Source organism: Zosterops lateralis (assembly GCF_965231275.1).
Source record: "Zosterops lateralis genome assembly, chromosome: 35".
Taxonomy (NCBI): Eukaryota; Metazoa; Chordata; class Aves; order Passeriformes; family Zosteropidae; genus Zosterops; species Zosterops lateralis.
In genome coordinates, this window is record NC_139795.1 from 1,915,330 (window position 1) to 1,930,401 (window position 15,072).

Sequence of the window (15,072 nt, forward strand, 5' to 3'; positions counted from 1 at the left end):
AGGTCCATGTGGGCGTGTCCATTGCAGGGTGGGCGTGTCTCAGGTCCATGTGGGCGTGTCCATTGCAGGGTGGGCGTGTCTCAGGGCCGTGTGGGCGTGTCCCTCAGTGGGTGGGTGTGTCCCAGGGTAGGATGGGTGTGTTCCTCACACAGTGGGCGTGTCCCTCAGTGGGTGGGCGTGTCTCACAGCTGTGTCCCTGGCAGGATGGGCGTGTCTCTCACGCAGTGGGTGTGTTCCTGGCAGGGTGGGCGTGTCCCAGGCAGGGTGGGCGTGTCCCAGGGATTGATGGGTGTGTCTCATGGCCGTGTGGGCGTTTCCCTCATTGTGTGGGCGTGTCTCAGGGCCAGATGGGCGTGTCCCTGGGCATGTCCCTCATTGGGTGGTCATGTCTTGGAGCAGGATGGGCGTGTCCCTCACAGGGTGGGCGTGTCTCAGGGCCGTGTGGGCGTGTCCATTGCAAGGTGGGCGTGTCTCAGGGCTATGTGGGTGTGTCCCTCAGTGTGTGGGTGTGTCTCAGGGCCGTGTGGGCGTGTCCCTGGGCGTGTCCCTGGGCGTGGCGCGGGGCCGGCGCACGTGGATGACGCGCGTGTCCATCACCTCACAGTCCACCTGCATCATGGGCTGGGGGCCCCGCACCGACTCTGGGGGGGAAAATACACCCAGAATTAGGGGGGAAACAACATTTGGGGGGATCCCAAAAAATCTGGGACCCAAAAAATGGGGAAGAGTCAAAAAATCAGGGGGTTTGGGGGATTTTTTGAGTTTTTGGGGACATTTTTCGGGGGAGTTTTTAGGTTTTTTTCAGGTTATTTTGAGTGATTTTTTGGGGGGTATTTGGGATTATTTTGATTTTTTTGGGGTGTTTTTTTGGGGTTTTTGGGGGGTTTGGGGAGTTTTTTTAGGGTTTTTTGGGGGTTTTTGGGGTAATTTTTGGGAAGATGTTTTGGGATTTTTTGGGGTGGATTTTTGAGTTTTTGAGGGGGATTTTGGGGAGTTTTCTGATGGGTTTTTTGGGGTGATTTTGGGATTTTTTTGGGGGGATTTTTGGCTGATTTTGGGGGATTTTTGGGGCGATTTTTTTTTTTTTTTGGCGGGGATTTTTTTTGATTTTTTGGGTATTTTCTGACAGTGTTTTTGGGGTGTTTTTAGAGCATTATTGGGGGGATTTTTGGGATGATTTTTGTGTGATTTTTGGGGTGATTTTTGCGTTTTTCAGGGAAGGTTTATTTCTATTTTTGGGGGAATTTTTGAGTCTTTTGGGAGGATTTTTTTGGTGTTTCTTAGGGGAATTTCAGGGGAATTTTTTTGATTTTTGGGGGGTTTTTCCTGGGGGTGATTTGGGGCATTTTTTGGGGGGAATTTTTGATTTTTTTGAGGAATTTTTTTTTATTTTTCAAGGGGATTTTTGGGTGTTTTCTGACAAGGTTTTTGGGGTGATTTTTGGGTGATTTGGGGGCAATTTTTGAGTTTTTGGGGTTTGTTTTTTTATTTTTGGAGGGATTTTTGGGGGAGTTTTTCAGTTTTTAGGGGAGATTTATTTTATTTTTTGAGGGGATTTTTGGGGCGTTAAAAGGAATTTTTGAGTAGAATTTTGGGGTTTTTTTGGGGTGATTTGGGGCATTTTTGAGAGAATTTTTTTTGAGAGATTTTTAGAGAGTTTAAGAGAATTTTTGGGAATTTTTATTATTATTTTTGAGGTGATTTGGGACATTTTTGGGACGATTTTTTTGGATTTTTTGGGTGGATTTTTTTACTTTCTGGGGGAAATTTTTCGGGGATTTTTTTGTGTTTTCTGACAGATTTTTGGGATGATTTTGGGGTGATTTTGGGGTGGTTTGGGGGTGTTTTTTGGGTCATTTTGGGCCATTTTTGGGCCCCTCTCACCGTTGAGAGCCGCCGCCGGCATCACCAGGGACATTTTGGGTCGAGAGGTTTTGTTGTGGCTCCGGGCCGGGAGCAGCAGGTGATCCTGGGGCACAAAAAATCACATTTTAGGGCTCAGAAAACACCCAAATTATCCCCAAAATTCCACCAAAACCCTCCCCAATTTTCCCCAAAAATGTTCCCAAAATTTGCCCCAAAAATGGCAAAAAATGATCCAAAAAATCCTGAAAAATCTCAGTGAAATTTCCCCAAAATTATCCCCAAAAATCCCCAAATTTCCACCAAAACCCTCCCCAATTCTCAGCCAAAAATGTTCCCAAAATTTGCCACAAAAACCTCAAAAAATCCCCTCAAAAAAACACCCCAAAACTTCTCAAAAATCCCTTTAAAATCTCTTCCCAAATCCCCCAAAAATCTCCCAAAAAAACCTACAAAACCCCCCCAAAAACCCCAAAAATTCCCCCAAACCCCCGAAAATTCCTCCCCAAACCCAAAAAAATCAAAAATCTCCCCAAAATCCCCAAAAAAATCCCCCAAACCCTTTAAATCCCCTCCTGAAATCCCCAAAAAAACTCGAAAATTAAGCAAAAAATCCCCCAAAATTCCCCGAAAAATCCCCCCCAAAAATCCCCAAAAAATCCCCAAAAATCCCCCAAAAAATCCCCCAAATCCCAAACTCCCTCAAAACCCCAAAAATCTCTTTAAGAATCCACAAAAATTCCCTTTAAAATTCCCCAAAAATCCCCCAAAACCTCCCCAAAAACCCTTTAAAAAATCCCTTCCGAAAACCGCAAAAAATGCCAAAAAAATTGCCAAAAATCCCCCAAAATCCCCCCAAAAAATCCCAAAAAAATCCCAAAACCCCCTCAAACCCTCCAAAATCCAAAAAACCACCAAAATTCCCCCCAAACCCCCTCGTACCCTCCTGAAGGACACGACATAGAAGGTGTCGTCCCTGCGCTCAATGGCCGACAGGATCCCCCACAAAATCCCCCCAAAAAATCCTCCCAAAAATCCCCAAACTCTCTCAAAACCCCAATAATTCCCAAACCCTAAAAATCTCCCAAAATCCCCCAAAATTACCCTCCAAACCCCTTTAAATCCTTTTCCGAAACTCCAAAAAATGCGTAAAAAATGCCAAAAAATTTGCCAAAAACCCCCCAAAAAATCCCAAAAAAATCCCAAAAAATTCCCAAAAAATCCCCAAACCCTCCCAAACCCTAAAAACCCCAAAAAATCCCTCCCTACCCTCCTGAAGGACACGACATAAAACGTGTCGTCCCTGCGCTCGATGGCCGACAGGATCCCCCACAAAATCCCCCCAAAAACCCCCCCAAAAATCCCCAAAAAAATCCCCCAAATCCCAAACTCCCTCAAAACCCAAAAAAAACTCCTTAAAAACCCCCCCCAAAAATCTCCCAAAAATCCTTTCCAAAACCCTTTAAAATCCTCTCTGAAATCCCCAAAAAAACTCGCAAAAAATGCCCAAAAAATTGCCAAAAATCCCCCAAAAAATCCAAAAAAAATCCAAAAAAAATCCCAAAAAATCCCAAAAAATCCCCAAACCCTCCCAAACTCTCCCAAACCCTAAAAACCCCAAAAAATCCCTCCCTACCCTCCTGAAGGACACGACATAGAAGGTGTCGTCCCTGCGCTCGATGGCGGCCAAAAATCCCCCCAAAAATCCCCAAAAATTCCCAAAATTCCCCCAAAATCTCCCTCAAAACCCCAAAAACATCCTCCCAAAAATCCCTCAAACCCCAAACTCTTTTCAAAAACTCCCAAATCCCCTCAAGAAATCCCCCAAAAATCTTTTCCAAACCCCTTTAAATCCTTTTCCGAAATCCCCAAAAAACCCGCAAAAAATGCCAAAAAAATTGCCAAAAATCCCCCAAAAAATCCAAAAAAAATCCAAAAAAAATCCCAAAAAATCCCAAAAAATTCCCAAACCCTCCCAAACTCTCCCAAACCCTAAAAACCCCAAAAAATCCCTGCCTACCCTCCTGAAGGACACGACATAAAATGTGTCGTCCCTGCGCTCGATGGCCGACAGGATCCCCCACAAAATCCCCCCAAAAACCCCAAAAATCCCCCCAAAAATCCCCAAAAAAATCCCCCAAATCCCAAACTCCCTCAAAACCCAAAAAAAACTCCTTAAAAACCCCCCCCAAAAATCTCCCAAAAATCCTTTCCAAAACCCTTTAAAATCGCCTCTGAAATCCCCAAAAAAACACGCAAAAAATGCCAAAAAAATTGCCAAAAATCCCCCAAAAAATCCAAAAAAAATCCAAAAAAAATCCCAAAAAATCCCAAAAAATTCCCAAAAAATTCCCAAACCCTCCCAAACTCTCCCAAACCCTAAAAACCCCCAAAAACCCCTCCCTACCCTCCTGAAGGACACGACATAGAAGGTGTCGTCCCTGCGCTCGATGGCCGACAGGATCCGCGGCTCGGGCCCTTCGGGGCCCCGGTAAAGCTGCAGCTGCCCCGGGACCGACCTGGGGGGTTTGGGGACGAATTTGGGGGTTTTGGGGAGAAATTTGGGGGTTTTTGGGGATTTGGGAGGTTTTAGGGATTTTAGGGAATTTTTTGGGGATTTTTTGAGAGTTTTTTTGAGATTTTTGGGGGATTTTTGGGGAATTTTTGGGGAATTTTTTGAGGTTTTTTTTGGAATTTTTTGAGAGTTTTTTGGGGGGATTTTGGGGGATTTTTGGGGATTTTCTGGGGGATTTTTGGGGATTTTTTTGGGGGATTTTATGGAGAATTTGGGGGATTTTGGGGGGTTTTAGGGAGAGTTTTGGGGATTTTGGGGGAATTTAGGGGGATTTTGGGGGAATTTTGGGGGGGCTTTGGGGGATTTTTGGGGATTTGGGAGGGTTTAGGGATTTTAAGGAAATTTTTGGGAGATTTTTGGGGATTTTTGAGGGATTTTTTGAGGGTTTTTGGGGGATTTTTGGGGGATTTTTGAAGGGTTTTTTGGGGATTTTCTGGGGGATTTTTGGGGATTTTTTTGGGGATTTTATGGAGAATTTGGGGGATTTTTGGGGGGTTTTAGGGAGAGTCTTGGGGATTTTGGGGGAAATTTAGGGGGATTTGGGAGGATTTTGGGGAAATTTGGGGAATTTGGGGATTTTAGGGGGATTTTTGGGGGGATTTTGGGGTCCCAGGAGGGTTTTGGGGTCCCCATTTCGGGTTTTTTGGGTTTTTTTGGGGTGTTTGGGGGTCTCACCTCTCCGGCCGGGGGGGCAGCGCCGGGATCAGCCGAGACCCCCCCGGGCCCTGGACCTGCCGGGGGGGGAGGGGTCAGGGACCCCCAAAAACTGCCCCAAACCCCCCAGAGACCCCCCAAACACCCCCAGGACCCCCAAAAACAGCACAGAGACCCCCCAGACCCCCCAAACCCCCCCAAATCCCCCCCAGGACCCCCAAAACAGCACAGAGACCCCCCAGAGACCCCTCAAAATAAACAGAGACCCCCAAAAACTGCCCCAAACCCCCCAAAATCCCCTCCAGGACCCCCCAAACCCCCCCAGGACCCCCAAAATATCCCAGAGACCCCCCCAGAGATCCCCCAAAATAAACAGAGACCCCCCCAGAGACCCCCCAAAACAGCACAGAGACCCCCAAAAACTGCCCCCAGACCCCCCCAGAGACCCCAAAATATCAGAGAGACCCCCAAAACAGCACAGGGACCCCCCAGAGACCCCCAAAATCCCCTCCAGGACCCCCCAAACATCCCAGAGACCCCCCAAAATAAACAGAGACCACCCAGAGACCCCCCAGGACCCCCCAAATCCTCCCCAAAATCCCCCCAGGACCCCCCAATCCCACCCAGAACCCCCAAATCCCCCCCAATCCCTCCCAGGATCCCCCAGGACCCCCCAAATCCTCCCCAAATCCCCCCCAGGACCCCCCAAACCCCCCCAGGACCCCCCAAATCCTCCCCAAATCCCCCCCAGGACCCCCCAAATCCTCCCCAAATCCCCCCCAGGACCCCCGAACCCCCCCCATTTCTGACCTGGCCTCGGGGGGGGCTCTGGGGGGGCCCCCCGGGGGTCTCTCGGTGGATTTGGTGTCTCCGGACCCACCCCCGGAGCTCGTCTGCCAGTCTGGGGGGAGGGACAGGGGCTGAGACCCCCAAATACAGCCCAGAATACACCCAAAATAGCACAAAATAGCCACAAAAAATACACCCAAAATAGCCCCAAAAATAGCCCAAAAATAGCCCAAAATACAGCCAAAAATACAGCAAAAAATATCCCCAAAAATAACCCAAAACCCACCAGAAATAACCCAAAAATACACCCCAAAATATACCCAAAAAATACCCCCAAAAATAGCCCGAAACAGCCCAAAATATCCCCCAAAATAGACCAAAATATGCCCCAAAAATAGCCAAAAAAACCACCAGAAATAGCCCCAAAAGTAGCCCAAAATATCCCCAAAATACAGCCCAAAAATAGCCAAAAATACACCCAAAAATAGCCCCAAATCCCCCAATTTCCCCCCAAATTTCTTTAAAATCCCCCAAACTTTCCCCCAAATCCCCCCAAAATCCACTGAAAATTCACCCAAAATGCCCCAAAATCCCCCAAATTTTTCCAAAATCACCCAAAAATCCACTGAAAATCCCCCAAAATCCCCCAAAATTCACCCAAAATTCCCCCGATTTTTCCCCAAATTCCCCCAAATTTTCCCAAATTCCCCCAAAATACCCAAATTTTCCCCAAATTCCCCCAAAATATCCAAAATTTCCCAAATTCCAGACCTGAGCGACTCTGTCCTGTTGAAGCCGCGGCACTCGGGGCTCCCGGGGGGGGCCCAGGGGGACACGGAGGAGTTTCTGGAATGGGGAAAAATAGGATTTAAACCCCAAAAAATATGGAAATTATTCCCAAAAAATTATGGGAATTATCCCAAAAAAATATGGGAATTATCCCTAAAATATTGTGGAATTATTCTCCCGAATATCTGGGAATTCTACCCCAAAAAATTGGGATTTTTTTCTCAAAGAAATGGGAATTAATTCCTAAAAATATGGGAATTAACTGAAAAATATTTGGGAATTATCCTCAAAAATAGCAGGAAATTATCCCCCCAAAAAAGGAATTAACCCAAAAAAAGTGGGAATTAATCTCTCAAAAATATGGAAATTATTCCTAAAGAATATGGGAATTATCTCTAAAAAAATTGGGGAATTATTCCTCCAAATATCTGGGAATTATATCCAAAAAATTGGGATTTTTTCTCAAAATATTCAGGAATTATCCCCAGAAAATTGGGAATTATCCCCGAATAAATTTGGGGATTGTCCCCCCAAAAATTTGAGAATTAACTCAAAAATATTTGGGAATTATTCCCAAAAAATTGGGATTTTTTTTCAAAAAAATATGGGAAATATCCTGAAAAAAAAAGGGAATTATATCCAAAAAAACCCAGGGAATTTTCCTCAAAAAATTGTGAATTAATTCCTAAAAATATGGGAATTAACTCAAAAAAATATGGGAATTATCCCCAAAAATTTTTGAATTATTCCCAAACTATTTAAGAGTTACCCCAAATAAATTTGAAAATTTCCCCAAAAATTCAGGAATTTCCCCAAAAAATTTGAGAATTTCCCCCAAAAATTTGAGAATTTCCCCCAAAAATTCGGGAATTTCCCCAAATATTTGAGAATTTCCCTAAAAATCTGAAAATTACCCCAAAAAAATTTCAGATTTACCTCAAAAAATTCAGAAATTCCCCCCCAAATTTGACAATTACCCCAAAAAATTTGGAAATTCCCCCCAAAATATTTAAAAATCCCCCCAAAAATTCACAAAATATTTCAAATTTTGGGTTAAAAACCCCCCAAAAATTGAAAATTAAACCCAAAAATTTCAGATTTACCCCCCAAAATTCGACAATCCCCCCAAAAATTCCCAAATTATCCCAAATTTTCGTGTTAAAACCCAAAAAAAAGGGATTTTTTGTGTCCCGGACGTACCTGAAGGGGGTCCCGGGGTGGGGGAGGGGCCCCCAGAGGCCGGGGGGGGGAGGGGCGCCCAGATCCGGCACCTGCAGCAGGTGGCGCCGCCCCCGGGGGGGGGGAGGGGCGCGGGGGGAGGGGCCGGCCCGGGGGAGGCTGCGGGGGGGGAGGGGGAGGGGCAGAGGTTAATTGGGAGACCCCCAAAAAAATCCCCAAATTTATCCCAAAAAAACCACCCAAAATTCCTCAAATTTATCCCAAAAATCCCCAAATTTACCCCAAAAAACCCCAAATTACCCCCAAAATTCCCAAATTTACCCCCCAAAACCCCCAAATTCCTCCCAAAAACTCCTCAGGACCCCCCAAATCCCCCCCCCAAAATCCCCTCGACCCCCCAGGACCCTCCAAAACTCCCCCCAAAATCCCTCAGGACCCCCCGAAATCCCCCTCAGGACCCCCAAGACCCCTCAAGACCCCCCAAATCTCCCCCAAAATCCCCCCCAAATCCCCTCAGATTCCCCTCAAGACCCCCCAAAACCTCCCCAGGATCCCCTGAATCCCCCACAGAACCCCCCAAATCCCCCTCAAAATCCCCCAAACCCCCTCAGGACCCCCCAAAATTCCCCCAGGACCCCCAAAACCTCCCCAGGATCCCCCAAACCGCCTCAGGGCCCCCCAAAATCCCCCCAAATCCCCCCCAGGACCCCCCAAATCCTCCCCAAAACCTCCCCAGGACCCCCAAATCCCTCCAAAATCCTCCCCAGGACCTCCCAAAATAACCCAAATCCCCCCAGGACCCCCCAAATTCCCCCCAAAATCCCCCAGACTCACCTGAGGGGGGCCAGGTGGAAGGTGAGCAGCAGCAGCGCCCCCAGACAGGCCAATTTCCGGGGTCCTGGGACAGGGGGGGCCGAGGGGACCTGGGGGGGACCCAGAAATCAGGTGTGTCCAGGTGTCCCCAGGTGTGTCCCCAGGTGTGTCCCAGGTGTGTCCCAGGTGTGTCCCCAGGTGTGTCCCCAGGTGTGTCCCCAGGTGTGTCCCAGGTGTGTCCAGGTGTGTCCCCAGGTGTGTCCCCAGGTGTGTCCCAGGTGTGTCACCTGTCCCCAGGTGTGTCCCAGGTGTGTCCCCAGGTGTGTCCCCAGGTGTGTCCCAGGTGTGTCCAGGTGTGTCCCCAGGTGTGTCCCCAGGTGTGTCCCAGGTGTGTCCCCAGGTGTGTCCCAGGTGTGTCCAGGTGTGTCCCCAGGTGTGTCCCCAGGTGTGTCCCAGGTGTGTCCCCAGGTGTGACCAGGTGTGTCCCAGGTGTGTCCCCAGGTGTGTCCCCAGGTGTGTCCCCAGGTGTGTCCCTGGGTATGTCCCCAGGTGTGTCCCCAGGTGTGTCCCAGGTGTGTCCCCAGGTGTGTCCCTGGGTATGTCCCCAGGTGTGTCCCAGGTGTGTCCCCAGGTGTGTCCCCAGGTGTGTCCCCAGGTGTGTCCCAGGTGTGTCCCCAGGTGTGTCCCCAGGTGTGTCCCAGGTGTGTCCCAGGTGTGTCCAGGTGTGTCCCCAGGTGTGTCCCCAGGTGTGACCAGGTGTGTCCCCAGGTGTGTCCCTGGGTATGTCCCCAGGTGTGTCCCAGGTGTGTCCCCAGGTGTGTCCCTGGGTATGTCCCCAGGTGTGTCCCAGGTGTGTCCCCAGGTGTGTCCCCAGGTGTGTCCCCAGGTGTGTCCCCAGGTGTGTCCCAGCTGTCCCCAGGTGTGTCCAGTTGTGTCCCAGCTGTCCCAGGTGTGTCCCAGGTGTGTCCCAGGTGTGTCCCAGGTGTGTCCCAGGTGTGTCCCCAGGTGTGTCCCAGCTGTCCCCAGGTGTGTCCAGTTGTGTCCCAGCTGTCCCAGGTGTGTCCCAGGTGTGTCCAGGTGTGTCCCCAGGTGTGTCCCTGGGTATGTCCCCAGGTGTGTCCCCAGGTGTGTCCCTGGGTATGTCCCCAGGTGTGTCCCCAGGTGTCCCCAGGTGTGTCCAGGTGTGTCCAGGTGTGTCCCCAGGTGTGTCCCAGGTGTGTCCAGGTGTGTCCCAGGTGTGTCCCCAGGTGTCCCCAGGTGTGCCCAGGTGTGTCTCACCTGTCCCCAGGTGTCTCAGGTGTGTCTCACCTGTCCCCAGGTGTCTCACCTGTCCCTGCAGCTCCATCAGTCTCCTCCTGAGGGCGCCGTTGTCTCTCCTGAGTCTCTCGTTCTCGGCCATGGCCAGGTGCAGCCTCTGCTCCAGGCCCTGCACGTATTCCTTGCGGCGCCGGCGGGAGGCGCTCGCTGACTCGCGGTTCTTGATCATCCTCTGCTGGCGCCGCAGGGCGCGCACCTGGACAGGTGAGGGCACACAGGTGAGGCCAGGGAACCCCTGTGGGCAAGCACTAAAAACCCCCAGGCGTGCTCAGGTGAGTCCAGGTAACCCCAGGTGGGCCTAGGTGGGGTCAGGTAACCCCAGGTGAGGTCAGGGAACCCCCAGGTGTGCTCAGGGAACCCCCAGGTGGGATCAGGTGAGCCCATTGTGTGAGCCCAGGTAAGCCAAGGTAGGAACAGGTGAGCTCAGGTGAGCCCAGGTGAGCTCAGGGAACCCCCACAGGTGAGCTCAGGCGTGCCCAGGTGAGCTCAGGCAACACCAGGTGAGCTCAGGGAACCCCCACAGGTGAGTCCAGGTAACCCCCAGGTGAGCTCAGGTGTGCCCAGGTGAGCTCAGGGAACCCCCAGGTGAGCCCAGGTGAACTCAGTAACTCCAGAGGGGGTCACTCAGTTACTCAGGGGTCAGAGGTCATTCAGAGGTCACTCAGGGTCACTCACTGGCCATCCATTGGTTACTCATTGGTCACTCAGGGTCACTCATTGATCACCTATTGGTCACTCATTGGTCACTTATTGGTCACCCAGTGGTCACTCAGTGACCACCCATGGGTCACTCATTGGTCACTCTTTGGTCACTCTGGGTCACTCATTGGTCACTCAGGGGTCATTGGTCACTCAGGGGTCACTGGTCACTCATTGGTCACTCATTGGTCACTCATTGGTCACTCTGGGGTCACTGGTCACTCACTGGTCACCCATTGGCCACCCAGTGGTCACTCAGGGTCACTCATTGGTCACTCAGAGGTCATTGGTCACTCATTGGTCACTCTGGGGTCCCCCAGTGGTCACTGATTGGTCACTCACGTCGATGGGCGTGTCCCTGGGCGTGTCCCTGGGCGTGGCAGGGGCGATGTTGGCCCCGCCCCCTTTGGTCGTGTCCCTGGGGGGCCCCGGGGGGGGGAGGGGCAGGCACAGGAGCCCCCCCGGGAGCAGGACGGGCACTGGGGGGAATAAATAAAATTATACAAAATAAACCCAAAATCTGACCCAAAATAGCCAAAAACGGGACCCGAAATGGCCCAAAATTGTCCCAAAATCAGCCAAAAAAAACTGGCACAAAATAACACAAATCTGACCCAAAATAGCCCAAAAAATCCCCAAAATCTGACCCAAAATAGCCCAAAAATGACCCAAATAACCCCAAAATCTGACCCAAAAACTGACCCAAAATTGCCCAAAATCAGCCCAAAAAACTGTCCCAAATAACCCAAATCTGACCCAAAATCCCCCCAAATCCCCCCAAACCCCTCCAGGACCCCCCAAAATTCCCCTAAAATTCCCCAAAATTCCCCTAAAATTCCCCCAAATCCCCCCCAAAATTCCCCAAATTCCCCCCAGGACCCCCCAATTCCCCCAAATCCCCCCCAGGACCCCCCAATTCCCCCCAAATTCCCCCAGGACCCCCCAAACCCTCCCAGGACCCCCCAAAATCCCCCCAAATCCCCCAGTTCTCACCGTGGAGGGTGGCGGGGCTCGGGGGGGGAGGGGCTGCAGCACGAAGGTTTTTGGGGGGCTCTGGGGGGGGCGGGGCTGATCGGGGGGGGCCCCTCGGCCTTCACCCCCCGGGGGGGAGGGGCTGGGGGGAGACGGGGGGGTCAGGGGGGTCCTGGGACCCCCAAAAACCCCCAAATTCACCCTGGGAGCCCCAAAATCCCCCCCCAAAAAATCCTGAAAATCCTCCCAAAAATCCCCCCTAAATCCCCCCAAAATCCCCCAATTTGTCCCCCAAATCCCCCCAAATTTCCCCCAAATCCCCCAAATTTTCCCCCAAAATTCCAAGTTTCCCCAAATCCTCCCAAATTCCCCCCAAAATTTGCCAAATTTTCCCCCAAAATCCCCAGAATGCCCCCAAAACTCCCCAAACCCCCCAAAAATCTCCCCAAAATCCCCCCAAAATCTCCCAAATCCCCCCATAATCCCCCCAAATCCCCCAAAGTCAGCCCCAAATTCCCCCCAAAATCTCCCAAATTGCCCCAAAATCCCCCCAATCCCCCCAAAAATCCCCCAATTTTCCCCCCAAATTTCCCCAAATCCCCCCAAAAATCCCCCCAAAATCTTCCCAAATCCCCCCAAACCCCCCAAACTCCCCAAATCCCCCCAAAATCCCCAAATTCTCCCAAAAATCCCCCAAAACTCCCCCCAGACTCACCTGGGGGCTCGTGGGGAGGGGCTCCACCTTCACCCCCATTTCAGGGGGGCTGGGGGCCTGGGGGGGAAATTTGGGGGATTTTTGGGAATTTTGGGAATTTTTGGAATTTTTTGGAATTTTTTGGGATTTTGGGAGAATTTTTTGGGAGATTTTGGGGATATTTGGAGGATTTTTGAGGATTTTTGGAGATTTAGGGGATTTTTGGAGGGGATTTTGGGAGATTTGGGGGCATTTGAGAGATTTTGGGGGAATTTGGGGGATTTTGGGGGATATTTGGGGGTTTTTTTGGAGGTTTTTGGGTGAATTTTGGGGGTTTTTTAGGGGATTTAAGGGGATTTTTTTGGATTTTTTTGGGATTTTTGGGGGATTTTGGGGGATTTTTTTTGGGATTTTGAGGGATTTTTTTTGAAGATTTTGGGGATTTTTGGAGGAAAATTTGGGAGGATTTTAGGAGGATTTTTGGGAGAATTTTGGAAGGAATTTTGAGACTTTTTTGGGAAGATTTTGGAGATTTTTTTGGGAATTTTTAGGTGAATTTTGGGGGATTTTTTGGGAAGATTTTTGAGATTTTTTTTGGGAATTTTTTTGGGGATTTTTGAGGGATTTTGAGGGATTTTTTTGGGAATTTTTGGGTGAATTTTGGGTGTTTTTTGGGTGTATTTAGGGGCTCTCATACCCAAATTTGGGGCTCGGAGGTGCAGGAGGAGTCGGAGCAGTGGGAGGAGGTCGGGGAGCCCGGCTCAGATTTCACCTGCAAATCTTCTGGTTTTGGGGTGAAAAATAGAATTTTTTTTACTTTTTTGTAGAATTTTTGGGATTTTTTAAAGAATTTTTTTGGTTTTTTTAAGAATTTTTGGATTTTTTAAAGAATTTTTGGGTTTTTTTTTTCCTCGAGACCCTTCCCCAAAATTCTGCCAAAAATACCCAAAAAAATCTGTAAAATCCCTCCAAAAATTTCCCAAAATCTCCCAAAATTCTCCCCTAAATCTCCCCAAATCCCCCCAGGACCCCCCTAAACCCCCCCAAATTTTCCCCCAAATCCCCCCCAGGACCCCTCAAGTCTCCCCAAATCCCCACCAAGACCCCCCAAATCTCCCTCAAACCTGCCCAGGACCCCCCAAATCCCCCCCAATCCCCCCTTAAACCCCCTCAGGATCCCCCAAACCCCCCCAGAACCCCCCAAATCCCCCCAGGACCCCCCAAATCCCCCCAATCCCCCCTTAAACCCCCTCAGGATCCCCCAAACCCCCCCAGAACCCCCCAAATCCCTCCAGGACCCCCCAAATCCCCCAAAATTTCCCTCAGATCCCCCCCAGATCCCCCCAGGACCCTCCAAATCTCCCCCAAATTCCCCCCAAACCCTCCCAGGATCCCCCAAGCCCCCCAGGACCCCCCAAATTCCCCCAGGACCCCCAGAATCCCCCCTAAATCCCCCCCAAACCTGCCCAGGACACCCCAAATCCCTCCAGGACCCCCCAAATCCCCCCCCAACCCTCCCAGGACCCCCGAAATCCCCCCCAGAACCCCCCAGATCCTCCCAGGATCCCCCAAATCTCCCCCAAATTCTCCCTTAAACCCCCTCAGGACCCCTCAAGCCCCCCCAGGACCCCCCAAATCTCCCCCAAATCCTCCCCAAATCCCCCCCAAGACGCCTCAAGCCCCCCCAGGACCCCCCAAACCCCCCCCCAATCCCCCCCAGGCTCACCTGTGCACACCTGGGGGCTCTCCTGGCTCCAGGGGGGGTCGGGCTCGGCACTTCCCCCCCCATCAAAGGCACAATCGAACTGGGGGAGGGATCAGAGACCCGCCCAGTGGGCGTGGCCACAAAAACCACGCCCAAAAGCGGGCGGGGTTTATTTTAAAAGGGGCGTGGCTTACCATGGGATCAGGATCCAGGGAGGGGAAAAGGTGGGCGGGGTCCAAACGGTCGTCAAGGCAACCATAGAGGGCGGTATCTGCAAAAAAAATGGGCGTGGTCAGCGAGAAAACCACGCCCACCAAACATCAATTACATATAATTAAGCCACGCCCATTTGAAACTAATTTACATAAGCCACGCCCCCTTTATGAAACACCCAATCGATGAAAGGTCCCGTGTTAAATAAGCCACGCCCACTGAGTCTACACCCTGTCAATCATTGTCAAATAGGCCACGCCCCCTTTCCAAACCCCGCCCCTTTCCTCCCACACGAATCGCCCCTTCCGCACCCCGGGGGTCTTTCCCCACCCCGGGGGTCCCTCCCCGCTCTCCCCCGGCCCCAGTCGAGCCCGCGGCCTCACCCCAATCCTCGGCCCCCAGTAAATTATCGGCGCGGAACCGCCCCGGGTCCAGCTGCACCAGCAGCTCCGGCGCCAGCGCCGCCGCCGCCATCTTCCCTCCCCTCACGCCGCTTAGCCCCGCCCCTTATCGCTCCCAGCCAATCAGCGCGCGGTCTGCCTCCTCGTCTGACCAATGGCAGCGCGCGGAATTCCCGCCCTCGGCGCGGCGCATGCGCGGTGTGGCAGTTCCGGGTGCCCTCAGCGGTTTAAAGGGGCAGCGGCGGCGGCGGGAGCGGAGCCTCAGCCCGGTTCGGTCCCGGCCGCGGTTCCGGTCCCGGTTCGGAGCTGCGGGAGAACCGAGGAGGTAGGAGAGACCCCCCTGAGCCCCCCGGGAACAGAGCGGGGAGAGCGGAGTCGCCATGGCAACAACGGGCCCGGGCCACGGTGG

General features: G+C 51.4%; 1 protein-coding gene across 1 annotated transcript; it reads right to left on the reverse strand.

Moving 5' to 3' along the window:
• Positions 1-513: 513 nt before the first annotated feature.
• On the reverse strand, positions 514-14,758 carry ATF6B (activating transcription factor 6 beta; the record flags this gene model as incomplete). Its single annotated transcript, XM_083881741.1, is given in 16 exon segments — positions 514-641; positions 1,885-1,969; positions 4,271-4,588; positions 5,903-5,993; positions 6,653-6,727; positions 7,871-7,941; positions 7,990-8,008; positions 8,684-8,772; positions 9,990-10,175; positions 11,021-11,127; positions 11,130-11,157; positions 12,366-12,422; positions 13,042-13,124; positions 14,071-14,149; positions 14,244-14,320; positions 14,646-14,758. Coding segments are annotated over 16 exon segments (1,584 nt in total). The 5' UTR covers positions 14,737-14,758.
• Between the last annotated feature and the right edge of the window lie 314 nt (positions 14,759-15,072).